This window comes from Schistocerca piceifrons, chromosome X (genome assembly GCF_021461385.2).
Source record: "Schistocerca piceifrons isolate TAMUIC-IGC-003096 chromosome X, iqSchPice1.1, whole genome shotgun sequence".
Taxonomy (NCBI): Eukaryota; Metazoa; Arthropoda; class Insecta; order Orthoptera; family Acrididae; genus Schistocerca; species Schistocerca piceifrons.
In genome coordinates, this window is record NC_060149.1 from 366303903 (window position 1) to 366321092 (window position 17190).

The following is a 17190-nucleotide window of genomic DNA, read 5'->3' on the forward strand; positions in this document are numbered from 1 at the left end:
CAGTTGACCTTAAATAACGGAAAGTGTGAGGACATCCGCATGAGTGCTAAAAGGAATCCGTTAAACTTCACTTACACGATAAATCAGTCAAATCTAAAGGCCGTAAATTCAATTAAATACCTAGGAATTATAACTACGAACAACTTAAATTGGAAGGAACACACAGAAAATGTTGTGGGGAAGGCTAACTAAAGACTGCGTTTTATTGGCAAGACGCTTGTCCGTCCTTTTTTTGGAGTACTTTCGGACGGTGTTTTATCCTTACCAGATAGGATTGACGGAGTACATCGAGGAAGTTCAAAGAAGAGCAGCACGTTTTGTATTATCGCGAAGTATGTGAGTGAGTGTCACTGAAATGATACAGGATTTGGGCTGGACGTCATTAAAATAAAGGCGTTTTTCGTTGCGAGGGAATCTTCTCATGGAATTCCATTCACCAACTTTCTCCTCCGAATGCGGAAATATTTGGTTGACACCGACCTACATTGGGAGAAACGATCAACACGATAATATAAGGGAAATCAGAGTTCGTACGGTTGGTTCTTTCCGCGCTTATACGGAACTAGAATAATAGAGAATTGTGAAGGTGGTTCGATGAACCCTCTGCCAGGCACTTACATGTGTTCTGCAGAGTATCCATGTAGATGTAGTATTGGTAGAATAAGTAAGTATTATAATGTTGTTGAGTCGTCGTGAAATCGGAGACCATTTTACTGCCACGAAACAGACCTTCCAGGGGACGTAAAATAGGTTGAAAAATAATTGCGTATTTTGACAGCAGAGACAGTTCTAGCCTGGGGTTCAGTGTCTATTCATAAGCTATCTCTGTAAAGTTGATTCCATCTCTCCCGCGGTCGAAATTCTAGATCACCTAATATATTTTGGTTATCGTATCACTGAAATCGATTCTAACAGAAAGAGGTCTGCGGAAAATACGTCATTTGTTCGTCAGCATGCCAGACGTATATTCAATCCAATGAAGAGCTGTTGTATGCCTACAGTTGTAAATTATCTTTAATGGAGTAAGCGTTCTTTTATTAAATGGGTGCAAAATATGCCTCGATACTTTGAAACTGGATTGTTCGAGTAGGTTTTTGCGTCTATAGCACCAATAATGTTAGGAAAATGGGTGTTTTTACAGAATTGTTGAGCAGTGTACAACTATTCGTCTTCACATTTTTCTGGCATAACAATAGGCTGCAAAATATTCCATATTTCAGTGCATGTTACTTTCACTATTTTGCGGATTGTGGTGGCACCAATCAAGTAGTTGTATGAAAGATCGTTGAATCTTGATCCGGTTGTTAGATACCTGAAAAAGTTGCAATACTTCATGAATTTGCATAAATGATTTAAAGTAACAGAATTTTAGATAGTTTTATATTTATTCCATGAAAATAAAATCTACAGAAATGTGAAGTGTTTTAATGCATTTTTCCCTAGGAGCGCTGGTACAACGAAAATGAAAAAAAAAATATGTAAGGACATGCTTTGTGAGAGAATTGCGTGAACAAGAATCAGTGAAGTCAGGGCAACCAGCGGAAAAGTGTTGAAAGCACAAATTTTACGATCAACTTTTGTTTCTTCTACAAAGCGTGCAAGTACGTGAAACAAGTGGAAATGCCGAACGAGTCCTAAGGGATGAGGAACACAAGAAAATAATGTTCAAAGGCCACCTGTCGTTTGTTCTCCACATTCCTTCTCCAATCCAAATAAGAAGAAGAGTTATGAGGAACGTCTACTCGATGTACTTCCGAGAGAAAGAAACTTCATCGCACATGAATGACCCTGGAACATGTTTTGCATTGTCTCTTGTGTCTATGCAGACAGCACTACCGACTCACCGAAAGATCGATGCACAAATTGAAATGCTTCAGGTAATAAGACATTTCCAGAGACCATGTCCACTAAATGACACACATGATAGTTTTAGTGGCAACGTTGGGTATTCAAATTTCTCCATCCCTGTGTGTCACCGAGCGAGGTGTTGCAGTGGTTAGGACGGTGGACTCGCATTCGGGAGGACGACGGTTCAAACCCGAGTCCGGGCATGCAGATTTAGGTTTTCAGTGATTTCCCTAAATCGCTCCAGGCAAATGCCGGGAGGGCTCCTTTGAAAGGGCGCGGCTGACTTCCTTCCCCATCCTTCCCTAATCCGATGAGACCGATGATCTCGTTGTTTGGTCCCCTTTCCCAAACCAACCAACCCTGTGCGTCTGTTGACTGGTACATCTATGTCTAAGAGTCAACCCACGACTGGGAACAGCTCATGCACCGCCCTTACTTTTCATCAAGATTGCAGCAGTGTACAGTCATACGCATCTCATTTTTATGTGCTTTCAGATGGGTTAGAAACCATGTACGATGTCACTGCGCACAACAATGTCTAAACTTTATACCTGCACTCATCATCTGCCTTGAGCACCCCACAAACCACCACCACCACCACCACCACCACCACGCTCTGCCGTTTTCGGTCTGTTGCTTTGGATATATTTATACAAAATGAAACGATTACTTTTGTTCACTGGTGTTCTTGAATAATAAATAATAATAAACTAAATAAAAATAGTATAATTTTATGCAACCTAGCATAATGTAACACCGAGCCTCACTTCCGGTGAAATCACCTGTCGCATATTTGTATTTTGGTAGGTGATGGCACGTCCCAGAATTGTGACTAACACGTCAAATGATGTTACACTCATGCGGAAATAACTGAAGAATTTCTCTGGGTAGCGTCTTAGCTCTTTAGACATAAGCAGGTGTATCCAATACTTCCTTTTCCGTTGATTTTTCCCGTTTTGCATTATAGGAGCACAAACCACTGTAACCTCGAAAGAAAAATCCACCTAAAAAACGTGCACTTGTCGACTCCGCTACAAAAACCCGTGAAAATGAGTCTGCTGTCAGGAAACAGTTGCTCATCGTGTGCGAGCTCTCAAAAACAGAAGTAACTGGAATGCTACAAAGATGCAATAGTCGCGGAACAAATATTTTCCCGTGTGCGCCCGCCCACGGTCGATGTCGCCTGTTCCGTCTCTGCAGACGGAACGTATCGACACTCCACCCGCCGTCGCCTTGGTTACCGACGGCGTCTCCTCGGCTATCGTTGCTGGTCTTACGACTCACATAATAACAGTAAGTCCCCGGAGACGGTAGTTATCGTTTGTAGAACCTGTTGCCATTGGTTCGCTGTTAATAATCTTAATCAGAACTTTTTAGTAAACTACTATATACACTAGTAAATTCTGTTGCCATTATGCTAAGAATTATCTATCGAGTTCTTATATTTTGTATTACAATCACACATGTACAGTACTTTTGTCGCGCTTCTCTTCACATTGTATCTGACTGGCTACTATTGACGTCAGGCGGAAGGCGGGGGACGGAGTCTCGTCTACCCCGTAGCATCGTCACACTATCCAGCAGTTGACATCCATGTCTCGTACATACGGTCCCTGGGGTCTCTGGTCCGTGTCACCGCCTCCGCCTTCCACCTTTGGGTATATAATCAATTATTTGTTGTTGTTACTTTCAATTCTTGTTTAGACATCCCTCTAAGTCTCTTAACTTACTCTTATTAAAGAGTACAGTGTGATGATGGTCTAAAAAAGATTGAAACCGGTCACCATTTTTAAATAAATGTGTTTATGCGATCAAGACTGCTCTTTAAATTTTTGTATTGAATAAATACTTTTCTAAGGCATTGTCCCGGAATTTGCCTTAGGCTATTTGAGGAAACCACAGAAAACGTAAATCTGTAAGGTCAGGCGGGGAATTGAAGCACCGCTGTCCTCAATACAATTCCAGTGTCTTACCACTGCAGCACTTCACTCGGTGTGACAGTATAACATCACGTAAGTTACAGTGCAAGTCACATCTACACTAGTTGCTTTGGCATTGGTACTCTGACACTCTTCACCGGGAATGACGCCCTCTGCTACTCCAAACGTTTCTAAGCTACAATTTGAGACATACGCATCGAAAGCATTGCTTGTTTTGCTTCCTGACCTTGCTGATCCACTGCGATATTTTCTCCGAATTAATACAGTGAGTTAACAGCTACACATTCCAGGCTTTAATGCTTTTCTGTGCGCGAATCCCTTGGTTGTTAGTTTCATTCCATCCAAAGAAACTAAGACCTCACCGTAACAAAGGCTGTAACGCTGCTTTGTATAAGACGTAGCAACAGTTTGTACCTCCCCCTTCTTAGTGTCGGCGAACGAGGTGGCGCAGTGGGGAGACGCTGGAATCGCATTGGGGATGACCCCCGTCTGGCCTCCCAGACTTGAGTTTTCTGTATTTTTCCTGACTAGATTAAGATAAATACTGCGGTGGTTCCTTTGCAACGGCATAACCAATTTCCTTCCCCACCATTCCCCAATCCAAACTTGTGCTCCGTCTCTAATGACTTCGACGCCGACGTGCTTTAATCCTGAGGGGCCGATGACCTCAGTAGTTTGGTCCCATTAGATCTTACCAAAAATTTCCAAAATTTCCAGTTTCCTTTAATCCTGATGTCCCTTTCTTTTTCCTTTTCAGGGTGGAATGCAGAATTTGTTGAAACACGTACAGAATGGATCATTTTTAATCACGCCCTCATTGATATAAATCTAACAAATTTTAAAACATAAAACTCACTGTGCTGAAATTACTATTTGACTGTTCAGTATTAGAAACATGCTGTCTTGTTATTTATGAAAAACAATATCCTGTAATTTTTAACCAGGCTGTCCGATACAAAGTATCAATTACTTGTGGAAACTTCCATAAATTGCTGCTCAGTATTTTCATTTTTCTCATTGTGTACTTTTAAGTCGTGAATACCGCAAGGATACCTGAAAGAATATATTTCTTCAAATATATTCAAAGACGTAATCAGAACATGATGGGGGAAGTGCACGGAATAGGAAACATCGGTAGGTTGTAGACCTGCGCTAAAACGTATGCTCATAGCAACGAGATAAAGTGTGAACTATCAATCGCCAGTGGATTTGTACAGCCTTTATACCTCTATAATTCTTTTTAACTGTAATGTAAAAATTTCCCCAATAAGTTCAAGTACTTCTGACGAAGATAACTTTACAGTTGTTGAAACCGTGATCAAGGGTTGTTAATAAACATTTATTCCTGCAATTAGTTGGCTGATTTCCTCAAATCATTCAATTCTTTAGTTGATTAGGTTTACTCATTTTGCTTTTGTGGCAAATATATAGCTGTAGAATATAAGTGCGTGAATATTGTTAAATAATACTGAGCGTGTATGTTCGTGAGGTTGACGTATTACGTACCGTGCTCACATTACCCACCTATTTTTGGCATAGACTGACATATGTTCTCGAACAAAATTCAGAACACGTTTGGCAGATGTTCCCACATTCCCCGTCCTATCACCTTCAAGTGACAGATAACCGGTGCGAGCGAAATTTAAAAGCTACACTGAGGCACCAAAGAAACTGGTATAGGTATGCGTATTCAAATATAGGGATACGTAGACAGGCAGAATACGGCGCTGCAGTTGGCAACGCCTATATAAGACAAGTGTCTGTCGCAGTTGTTAGATCGGTTACTGCTGGTACAATGGCGGGTTATCAAGATTTAAGTGAGCTTGAACGTGGTGTTATAGTCGGCGCACGAGCGATGGGACACGGCATCTTCGAGTCAGCGATGAAATGGGGATTTGGATTTTCCCGTACGACCATTTCATGAGTGTACCGTGAATATCAGGGGATCCTGTAAAACATCAAATCTCCGACATCGCTGCGGCCGGAAAAAGATCCTGCAAAAACGGGAACAACGAAGACTGGAGAGATTCGTTCCATGTGACGGAAGGGCAACCCTTCCGCAAATTGCTGCATAGTTCAATGCTGAGCCATCAAAAAGTGTCAGCGTGCGAACCATTCAACGAAACATAATCGATATGGGCTTTCATAGCTGAAGTCTCACTCATGTACCCTTGATGACTGCACAATTCAAAGCTTTAAACCTCGCATGGGCACAGCAGCACCGACATTGGACTATTGAAGACTAGAAACATGTTGCCTGGTCAGACAAGTCTCGTTTCAAATTGTATAGAGCACATGGACGTGTACGGGTATGGAGACAACCTCATGAATCCACGGACCCTGCATATCAGCAGGGGACTATTCAAGCTGGTGGAGGCTCTGTAATGTTGTGGGGCGTGTGCAGTTGGAGTGATATGGAACCCTGATACATCTAGATACGACTTTGACAGGTGAAACGTACGTAAGTATCCTGTCTGATGGTCTGCGTCCCTTCGTGTCCATTGTGCATTCCGACAGACTTGGGCAGTTCCAGGAGGACAATGTGACACCCCACACGTCCAGAATTGCTACAAAGTGGCTCCAGGAACACACTTCTGTGCTTAAACACTTCCGCTGGCCACCAAACTCCCCAGACATGAACATTATTGAGCATAACTGAGATGCCTTGAAAAGTGCTGTTCAGAATACATCTCCACTCCTCGTACTGTTACGGATTTATGGGCAGACCTGCAGGGTTCATGGTGTCAGTTGCCTCCAGTACTACTTCAGACATTAGTTGAGTCCATGCCACGTCGTGTTGCGGCACTTCTGCGTGCTCGCGGAGACCCTATACGATATTAGGCAGGTGTACCAGTTACTTTGGCTCTTCAGTGTATATATTAAAAAGGCCGTAAGTGCGTACTATCAGAATTATGGCCCTAATTTTAACGCGGGATCGTTTTTTCTCCTTAAATATGTGGCCGAGATGGTAATGTTTCCTGTAAGTATCTACGGCCGGGAGGTTTGTTTGGAGTAGCTGCAATCTTTACTACCATACAGAGTGCTCATAAACAGTCTGAAAAGCTTGTAAGCGTGTTGCAGTGTAGGTTGTGTTGAGAAGTAAATGTTAAGTAAAAAATTTATACGTTGCTACCAGTACGAGTTAATTAGCATTAAAATTTGCCATTCAGACCTTTTCACGCGCAAATTCAAGCGGCCTGCCAGAGTCGGCGTCCCCAAACATGTCCTTCGTTTGGGTTCTTGAAATCGAACAAGAGAGCGATACAAACATTGGACCTGGGACAGTAGTGAGGACCGAACCCGAGCCAAAGGCTGAGCAGTCTCGTTCGCTATCATCTACGCTATGAGGAAAACTAACACTAAGTGTGTCTGCAGGCCACTCGAATTCGCGCGTGCAACTGTCTAATAAAATAACTTCAGTGTTAATTAACTCGAAAACGGCGCAACGTATCGAATGTTTCTTAACAATTATGTATCACCGCTATCTGCCCTGCAACGCCCATACAAATTTTTGAGACTGTTTATGACCACCCGTATAAAGACGAAGTCCTTCAACGTTGTTATCAAAAATCTCCTAAAGTACTTTACCTATTCACTTCAAATTTTTGCACGATAGCTGTAATAAACTTTCGGAGGGGCATAGGCTATATACACTCCTGGAAATTGAAATAAGAACACCGTGAATTCATTGTCCCAGGAAGGGGAAACTTTATTGACACATTCCTGGGGTCAGATACATCACATGATCACACTGACAGAACCACAGGCACATAGACACAGGCAACAGAGCATGCACAATGTCGGCACTAGTACACCTTTCCGCAGCAATGCAGGCTGCTATTCTCCCATGGAGACGATCGTAGAGATGCTGGATGTAGTCCTGTGGAACGGCTTGTCATGCCATTTCCACCTGGCGCCTCAGTTGGACCAGCGTTGGTGCTGGATGTGCAGACCGCGTGAGACGACGCTTCATCCAGTCCCAAACATGCTCAATGGGGGACAGATCCGGAGATCTTGCTGGCCAGGGTAGTTGACTTACACCTTCTAGAGCACGTTAGGTGGCACGGGATACATGCGGACGTGCATTGTCCTGTTGGAACAGCAAGTTCCCTTGCCGGTCTAGGAATGGTAGAACGATGGGTTCGATGACGGTTTGGATGTACCGTGCACTATTCAGTGTCCCCTCGACGATCACCAGTGGTGTACGGCCAGTGTAGGAGATCGCTCCCCACACCATGATGCCGGGTGTTGGCCCTGTGTGCCTCGGTCGTATGCAGTCCTGATTGTGGCGCTCACCTGCACGGCGCCAAACACGCATACGACCATCATTGGCACCAAGGCAGAAGCGACTCTCATCGCTGATGACGACACGTCTCCATTCGTCCCTCCATTCACGCCTGTCGCGACACCACTGGAGGCGGGCTGCACGATGTTGGGGCGTGAGCGGAAGACGGCCTAACGGTGTGCGGGACCGTAGCCCAGCTTCATGGAGACGGTTGCGAATGGTCCTCGCCGATACCCCAGGAGCTACAGTGTCCCTAATTTGCTGGGAAGTGGCGGTGCGGTCCCCTACGGCACTGCGTAGGATCCTACGGTCTTGGCGTGCATCCGTGCGTCGCTGCGGTCCGGTCCCAGGTCGACGGGCACGTGCACCTTCCGCCGACCACTGGCGACATCATCGATGTACTGTGGAGACCTCACGCCCCACGTGTTGAGCAATTCGGCGGTACGTCCACCCGGCCTCCCGCATGCCCACTATACGCCCTCGCTCAAAGTCCGTCAACTGCACATACGGTTCACGTCCACGCTGTCCCGGCATGCTACCAGTGTTAAAGACTGCGATGGAGCTCCGTATGCCACGGCAAACTGGCTGACACTGACGGCGGCGGTGCACAAATGCTGCGCAGCTAGCGCCATTCGACGGCCAACACCGCGGTTCCTGGTGTGTCCGCTGTGCCGTGCATGTGATCATTGCTTGTACAGCCCTCTCGCAGTGTCCGGAGCAAGTATGGTGGGTCTGACACACCGGTGTCAATGTGTTCTTTTTTCCATTTCCAGGAGTGTATTTTAGTATATATTTTTAGTATCTGAAGGGGAAACGTTTGCAGAAAAGCTCAAGGGCGTGACCGATTTACTTCAATAATTATACGATGCTCGAATAAAAATTTATACCGACGTAGGCAATATATTTTTTTAAACAAACAATTTACAGGTTTTCTGTTAAAATCAACTGCAAGAAAAAATCCTAACTTTTTCACAGTCAGTTTTAACTATGATAGGAGGGCATTCAATCCATTAGAGAAACGGTTCACCTCAAACATATTCTTCCTCTTTATATATAATTTTAAACAAAAATTGTATATACAACAAAGTGTTGTGTTGTTTTCTTCCTCGCAGTAGCAGAAAATAGGAAAGTAGTTTTTATGGCTCACTGGTTCATGATCAAAATTCTACAAAGGACTGTCAATCGTCAGAAACCCTCTAATCCTTCCCGTTCGCAGATGAAAACTATGAAGAACACTGTCATGGAAGCTACTATCCCTACAGATCCAGCAGCTGCAGAGATCTTTGTCACATCTCGTATACGAACCATTTTCCCATTCATTGTAAGCGACTTCAACACCCCAGTCAAGGTTTCATTTGCAATAACAATGAGCAAGGCTCTAGGTCAGAGAGAGGGTGGATGAGGAGCTGGATAGGGGGGAGGGGGAGGAAATGGACAGAGAGAGAACTTCCAAGGTGAAGGTGAGGGCCACATCTGACTTGTAATTCGCTTAACATATTTCGGGACTGTTGTTTCTGTCGTCACAACAGCATATCTTAATCCAATGAATAATTTTCGGAAATATTTGCAAATTACTTTAACTAATGAGCACTTGTGCGGCAGGTGATGTAATTACAGGATTGAGTGAATCGTTCGCTCTGCTGCGCCAATGTGAGCTGTTTAGAAACTTCCTAGGAGATTGAAAGTGTTACGGACCGAGACTCTTGCCCGGAACCTTGACTTTCGCGGTCCATGCTCTTACTGACTGAGCTATCCAGGTACGATTGAAGACCAGTCTTCACAGATTCACTTCTGCCACTGCATCTTTCCTACTTCCATATCACCTAAGTTTTGGTCAAGCAATTTCTCCATAATACACGGTGTCCCAAGGGGAATGGTCAATGATTATTCCAGGGTATGACAGGAACGGTTATTCGAAGCAAAAAAATCTGGTAAACATGGACACTAAAATGAATATCTTCGGAGCTATGAGCACTACTTCGTTGAAGCTACTGTGAAAAATCTCTTCTACCAAAAAAGTGCTCATCACTCTTAAGGTATGCACTTTGTTTACCAGAAATTTATGTTTTGGGCGTTACTACCACCTCTCAAAATTGGAAAGCAAAGAGCTTGCAGCAGGAGAGATTTGTTTCTCAGTATCGAAGACGAATATGAAGACCTCATAGCTCTTAAGGTATGCATTTTAGAACCCAGTTTTCTAGACCTTTTTGCTTGGAATCGTTCCTGCCATATCCCTGAATATTGAACATTTCTCCTGGGAGCCACAGTACAATTTGTCCAGGAGTAGTAGTCAGCCAAGGTATATACGTAGATGACAAAAGTCTCCTAGGATAACTCCTAATATCGTGTCGGACCTTCTTTTGCAAAGTGTAGTGCAGCAACTCGACTTGGCATGGATCAACAAATCTCTGGATGACCCGTGCAGAAATATAGAGCGTGCTGCCTCTGTAGCCGTCCATAACTGCCAAAGTGTTGCCGGTGCAGGAGTTTTGTCCCATAGATGTTCGATGTGATTCATGTCAGGCGATCTGAGTGGCCAAATCATTCGCTTGAATTGTCCAGAATGTTCTTCGCACCAGTCGCGAATAGTTGTGGCTCGGTGACATGACGCCATGTCATCCATAAAAATACCATCGTTGCTTGGGAACATGAAGTCCATGAATGGCTGCAAATGGTCCCCAAACAGCCGAACGTAATGATCGGTTCAGTTGGACCATAGGGCAGCGTCCACTCCATGTAAGCACAGTCCACACAATTATGGAGCCACCACCAACTTATACAGTGCCTTGTTGACAAATTGGGTCTGCCGGCCGGTGTGGCCGTGCGGTTCTAGGCGCTTCAGTTCGGAACCGCGTGACCGCTACGGTCGCAGGTTCGAATCCTGCCTTGGGTATGGATGTGTGTGACGTCCTTAGGTTAGTTAGGTTTAAGTATTTCTATGTTCTAGGGGACTGATGACCTCAGATGTTGAGTCCCATAGTGCTCAGAGCCATTTGAACCATTTTGAACAAATTGGGTCCGTAGCTTCGTGGGGTCTGCTCCATACTCGAATCCTACCATCAGCTCTTATCATCTGAAATCTGGAATCATCTGACTGGCCCACGGTTTCCCAGTCATCTAGGGTCCAACCACCAGCATCACGAGCCTAAGAGGTGCTGCAGGCGACGTCATGCTGTTAGCAAAGGCACTCACAGTGGTCGTCTGCTGCCATAACCCATTGGCGCCAAATTTCGTCACACTGTCCTAACGGATACGTTCGTCGTACGTTCCACAATGATTTCTGCGGTTATTTCACGCAGTGCTGCTTACCTGTTAGCACTGACAACTCTACGCAAACGCTGCTGCTTTCGGTCGTCAAGTGAACTCCTTCGGCCACTGCGTCGTCCGTGGTGAGAGGTAACGCCTGAAATTTGGTATTGCCGGCACACTCTTGCCACTGTGGATCTCTGAACACTGAATTCCGTAACGATTTCCGAAATGGCGTGTCCCATGAGTCTAGCTCCAACTACATTCTGCGTTCAAAGTCTGTTAAATCACGTCCTGCGACTATAATCACGTCGGATACCTTTTACATGAATCACTTGAGTACAAATGACAGCTCCGCCAATGCACTGCCCTTTTATACCTTATATACGCGATACTACCGCCAACTGTATATGCGTATGTCGCTTTCCCATGACTTACCACCTCATTGTAGAAGAGAGCTTTTGTGAAGTTTGGAAATTAGGAGAGATATATTGCTGGAAGTGAGGGTTTGAGGGAGGGTCGTAAGTCGTGCCTAGATAATTCAATCGCTAAGAAGATTCCCACGGAAGTAAAGGTTCCTGGTTTGAGTCTCAACCCGTCGCAAAGTTTTAATTTGCCAGGACATTTCAATTAGAATAACGGCGCAATAAAACCGCATCATATTTATGTCAATGAAATCAAACTGACACACCAGTGCTCAATTGATGACAAAGTCATAACACTCATTTAATAAACTGATTCAGCCAGTGCCCAACCTGAAGTAGGCGGAAAACGTTACGAGTATTACGCAAATGAACACACACGTGCGGTAAACCGACTGCGACATTGGAAAGATAGAAGCCAGCAGCTAGTTATCAAATGGCGTGCACTTGTACATCGTTTTGAACGAGGTGTCACACTGGTAAGACACTCTATTCCTATTAGGGAAGATAGCGGTTCAAATGTTTGTCCGACCACCACAAAAGAAGAACTACGTCATTTGGTGCCTTTTCAGGGTGGTGGGGGAGGGCAAAGGTGGTGGCGGCGGGGCAGTGGTTCCAATGCTTCCGAAAGACACTGCAAACAACACTATTCAAAATGGTTCAAATGGCTCTGAGCACTATTGGATGAATCCAGGTTCTGTTTGCAACATCATGATGGTCGCATCCGTGTTTAGCGACATCACGGTGAACGCACATTGGAAGCGTGTATTCGTCGTCGCCATACTGCCGTATCACCCGGCGTGATGGTATGGGGTGCCATTGGATACACGTCTCTGTCACCTCTTGTTCGCATTGACGGCACTTTGAACAGTGGACGTTAAATTTCAGATGTGTTACGACCCGTGGCTCTACCCTTCATTTGATCCCCGCGAAACCCTACATTTCAGCAGGATAATGCATGACCGCATGTTGCAGGTCCTGTACAGGCCTTTCTGGAAACAGAAAATGTTCGACTGCTGCCCTGGCCAGCACATTCTCCAGATCTCTCACCAATTGAAAACGTCTGGTCAATGGTGGCCGAGCAACTGGCTCGTCACAATACGCCAGTCACTACTCTTGATGAACTGTGGTATCGTGTTGAAGCTGCATGGGCAGCTGTACCTGTACACGCCACCCAAGCTCTGTCTGACTCAATGCCAAGCCGTATCAAGGCCGTTATTACAGCCAGAGGTGGTTGTTCTGGCTACTGATTTCTCAGGATCTATGCGCCCAAATTGCGTGGAAATTTAATCACATGTCAGTTGTAGTATAATATATTTGTCCAATGAATACCCGTTTATCATCTGCATTTATTCCTGGTGTAGCAATTTTAATGGCCAGTAGTGTATCTCTGTATTTGAATACGCATGCGTATACCACTTTCTTTGGCGCTTCAGTGTAGTATCGCTACGAAATATGAGCCCTCGATACCCATCCCTGGTGACTATACACTACTGAGAAGTTCCAGAAATCAACCCTTGCCATCTGAGCGATAGAGCTTTCTTCTCATTTTTTTTTTTTTTTTTTTTTTTTTTTTTTTTTTGTTGCAGCAGCAACATGAGTATTTAGTTGTACGCTTCCTTCCTTTACTGTTCATGAACAAGAGCCAATATTTATTTTTGCAATGACTTTCAATGAATACAGTCCACTGAGTTCGCATCCGCTAAATACATATCTCCCTGATTCATTGCCGGCCGGGATGGCCGAGGGGTTCTAGGCGCTACAGTCTCTAACCGCATGACCGCTACGGTCGCAGGTTCGAATCCTGCCTCGGGCATGGATGTGTGTGATGTCCTTAGGTTAGTTAGGTTTAAGTAGTTCTAAGTTCCAGGGGACTGATGACCTCAGATGTTGAGTCCCATAGTGCTCAGAGCCATTTGAACCATTTGAGCCTGATTCATTTTAATTTGTTTACCAGAAAGGAGAAAAAAGACCAACTTCTACACTATGCAACCGACCTCAAGAGACTGCCCATTAGAAAATTATATGTGCAGTTTATTTACAGATTTTTAAGAAATTTATTGTCATATAATTTATGAGTTATATGTGTTAGTAAAGGAACCTTCTTATCAGGGCCTTCTTTCTGTTTGTTACAGAGAAAAATATGACTGGACAACAGTGTACTTTGTCGCGCGGAAATTGTGTGGAAGATGTGGACAAAATGACGAATCGAAAGGTAAGATGATGTAACTTTTTATATACGAGTGTAACATCTCAGTATCATACCAAAGGATAGATTGAAAGATTGCGAGAATAAGCCCAGTGTTCGCTTACTGTCAGCTATTGTAACTCTTCTTTATGATATTAATATATTATTGATAGTATTAATGACCAATAGTTCTTCCATAAGATCAGAACTTCTAAGTAATGTTTTAAATTTGTATTGCACTTATCGATAACCAACATATAATTAATTGCATTTTCCTGGTATTTATATTTATTTTTTACCGTTTATTTACACATTTTAAGTATAATTGTTGGAGGATTTATTCCTTGAAATAATAGTGCATTTCACGTTATATTAGTTCCACACTTTCTTGCCTTTGCTCAAAGTTTTGTAGCTTCCTTCTATACCGATAATATATTGATCCCTGTCCTTACCATCCGTTGCTTCGCTCCCCGAGAGACACCATTTGACTATTCCCTGTTATTATTTACTGATGTTCTCTTCTACAATATGGCTAGTAGTTCCTACATTTTGTGTTAGGGCGAATTGATTTGAATCTTCTCGTTTTGAGTGTGACTTGGTGATGTCTGTGAATAATGAATGGTCTGTCTGTATAAATTATTTATATGATCGGCCTTTACCGTAGTCAGAGTATCCGATATCACAAACCTAGATCACAACTATGATCACATGATGTCTGTTAATCCACTTAACTCTGTTTATGTAGTTATGTTTCACGTTTTGACACATTGTGAAATCATACAGGAGATGTTAAAAAAAGTAAAAAAAGAAAAGTAAGGAACTCATCCGTGTCTTACTGGCCCTTTGTTTACCGGGACAGCGTACTCTTATGGCGCAGGGTTAAGGAAAATATTCCGTAGAGCTGGTTGGTTGATTTTTTTTTTTTTTGGGGAGTGATGGGGGGTGGGGGGGTGGGGAAGGGATCAAACAGGGAGGTCGTCGGTTCCATCGGATTAGGGAAGGATGTGGAAGGAAGTTGGCCTTGCCCTTTCAGAGGAACCATTCCGGCATTTGACTCAAGCGTTTTAGGGAAATCGCTGAAAACGTAAATCAGGATGGCCGGACGCGGGTTTGAACCTCGTCCCCCGAATACAGGTCCATTATCCTAATCACTCCGGCAGCTCGCTCGGTTTCCTAAGAGTTTCACCCTGCTTTTATACAGAGTGCACATTAATAACACTAACGAAGTGTAGGGACTGATTTCTGAATGGAAATGGAGGAAAATAGGTCTTATGAACATGTATCCGGAAATGGATGTTGTGTGTGAAATGACAACAAATCGTCTCGGAACAGAGTACAGAGGTGCATCGCATCCACGTCGCAAACAATGCTCAAAGTGGCCTCCATGTGATGCAGTGCACGCGTTCACGTGTCGCATTATGTATTGCCGCACTCTTTCACACGTTACGGTTTCTCTCCGAATCGCGTCACAGGAGTAAAACACGGTCCTTCAGATCTGGTGTACGCACAGTCAATGCAGGTTCGTCTGTCTGAAAAGACACGTGATCACACAAACGCCCAAAATGGGCGTGAAATGTTGTCTGATGTCTTTGGTGTCTGTGAAGGTACTTATTTTGGTATAGCCGTGCTGCCTTTCGACCGTTTCCATCTGCTTGGCCATACACCATCTTGCCTTGTTCCCGACTTGAGTACCAAACCATTGTGCCACTTACACTACGCTGCGTCAATCACACAGCCTACAAACATACACTACTGGCCATTAAAATTTGCTACACCAAGAAGAAATGCAGATGATAAACGGGTACTCATTGGACAAATATATTATACTACAACTGACATGTGATTACATTTTCACGCAATTTGGCTGCATAGATCCTGAGAAATCAGTACACAGAACAACCACCCTCTGGCCATAATAACGGCCTCGATAAGCCTGGGCATTGAGTCAAACAGAGCTTGGATAGCGTGTACATGTACAGCTGCCCATGCAGCTTCAACGCGATGCCACAGTTCATCAAGAGTACTGACTGGCGTATTGTGACGAGCCAGTTGCTCGGGAACCATTGACCAGACGTTTTCAATTGGTGAGAGATCTGGAGAATGTACTGGCCAGGGCAGCAGTCGAACATTTTCTGTTTCCAGAAAGGCCCGTACAGGACCTGCAACATGCGGTCGTGCATTATCGTGCTGAAATTTAGGGTTTCGCAGTGATCGAATGAAGGGTAGAGCCACGGGTCGTGATACATCTGAAATGTAATGTCCACTGTTCATAGTGCCGTCAATGCGAACAAGAGGTGACCGAGACGTGTATCCAATGGCACCCCATATCACCACGCCGGGTGATACGCCAGTATGTCGATGACGAATACACGCTTCCAATGTGCGTTCACCGCGATGTCGCCAAACACGGATGCGACCATCATGATGCTGTAAACAGAACCTGGATTTATCCGAAAAAATGACGTTTTGCCATTCGTGCATCCAGGTTCATCGTCGAGTACACCATCGCAGGCGCTCCTGGCTGTGATGCAGCGTCAAGGGTAACCGCAGCCATGGTCTCCGAGCTGATGGTCCATGCTGCTGCAAACGACGTCGAACTGTTCGTGCAGATGGTTGTGGTTATGTAAACGCCCCCATCTGTTGACTCAGGGATCGAGACGTGGCTGCACGATCCGTTACAGCCATGCGGATAAGATGCCTGTCATCTCGACTGCTAGTGATACGAGGCAGTTGGGATCCAGCACGGCGTTCCGTATTACCCTCCTGAACCCACCGATTCCATATTCTGCTAACAGTCATTGGATCTCGACCAACGCGAGCAGCAATGTCGCGATGCGATAAACGACAATCACGATAGGCTGCAATCCGACCTTTATCAAAGTCGGAAACGTGATGGTACGTATTTCTCCTCCTTACACGAGGCATCACAACAACGTTTCACCAGGCAACGCCGGTCAACTGCTGTTTGTGTATGAGAAATCGGTTGGAAACTTTCCTCATGTCAGCACGTTGTAGGTGCACCAGCGGCGCCAACCTTGTGTTAATGGTCTGAAAAGCTAAGCATTTGCATATCACAGCATCTTCTTCCTGTCGGTTAAATTTCTCGTCTGTAGCACGTCATCTTCGTGGAGTAGCAACTTTAATGGCCAGTAATGTACAAGGAACGAACGGCACGTATTCAGAGGAACGCTTGTTCGTCAGCGCCATTTACCGTGGCAACGGTATATTTCTAGACACATGTTCGTAATACTTTTTTTCCCT

The 17190-nt window shown here is 44.5% G+C and overlaps 1 protein-coding gene across 1 annotated transcript in view; it reads left to right on the forward strand.

Annotated features, from left to right (window-relative positions):
* Positions 1-17190, forward strand: part of LOC124722360 — a 345875-nt gene that overhangs the window by 225496 nt on the left and 103189 nt on the right. Inside the window, exon 4 of the mRNA XM_047247535.1 lies at positions 13877-13956. Within this exon, the coding sequence (XP_047103491.1) occupies positions 13877-13956 (80 nt within the window). The remainder of the gene's footprint in view (positions 1-13876; positions 13957-17190) is intronic.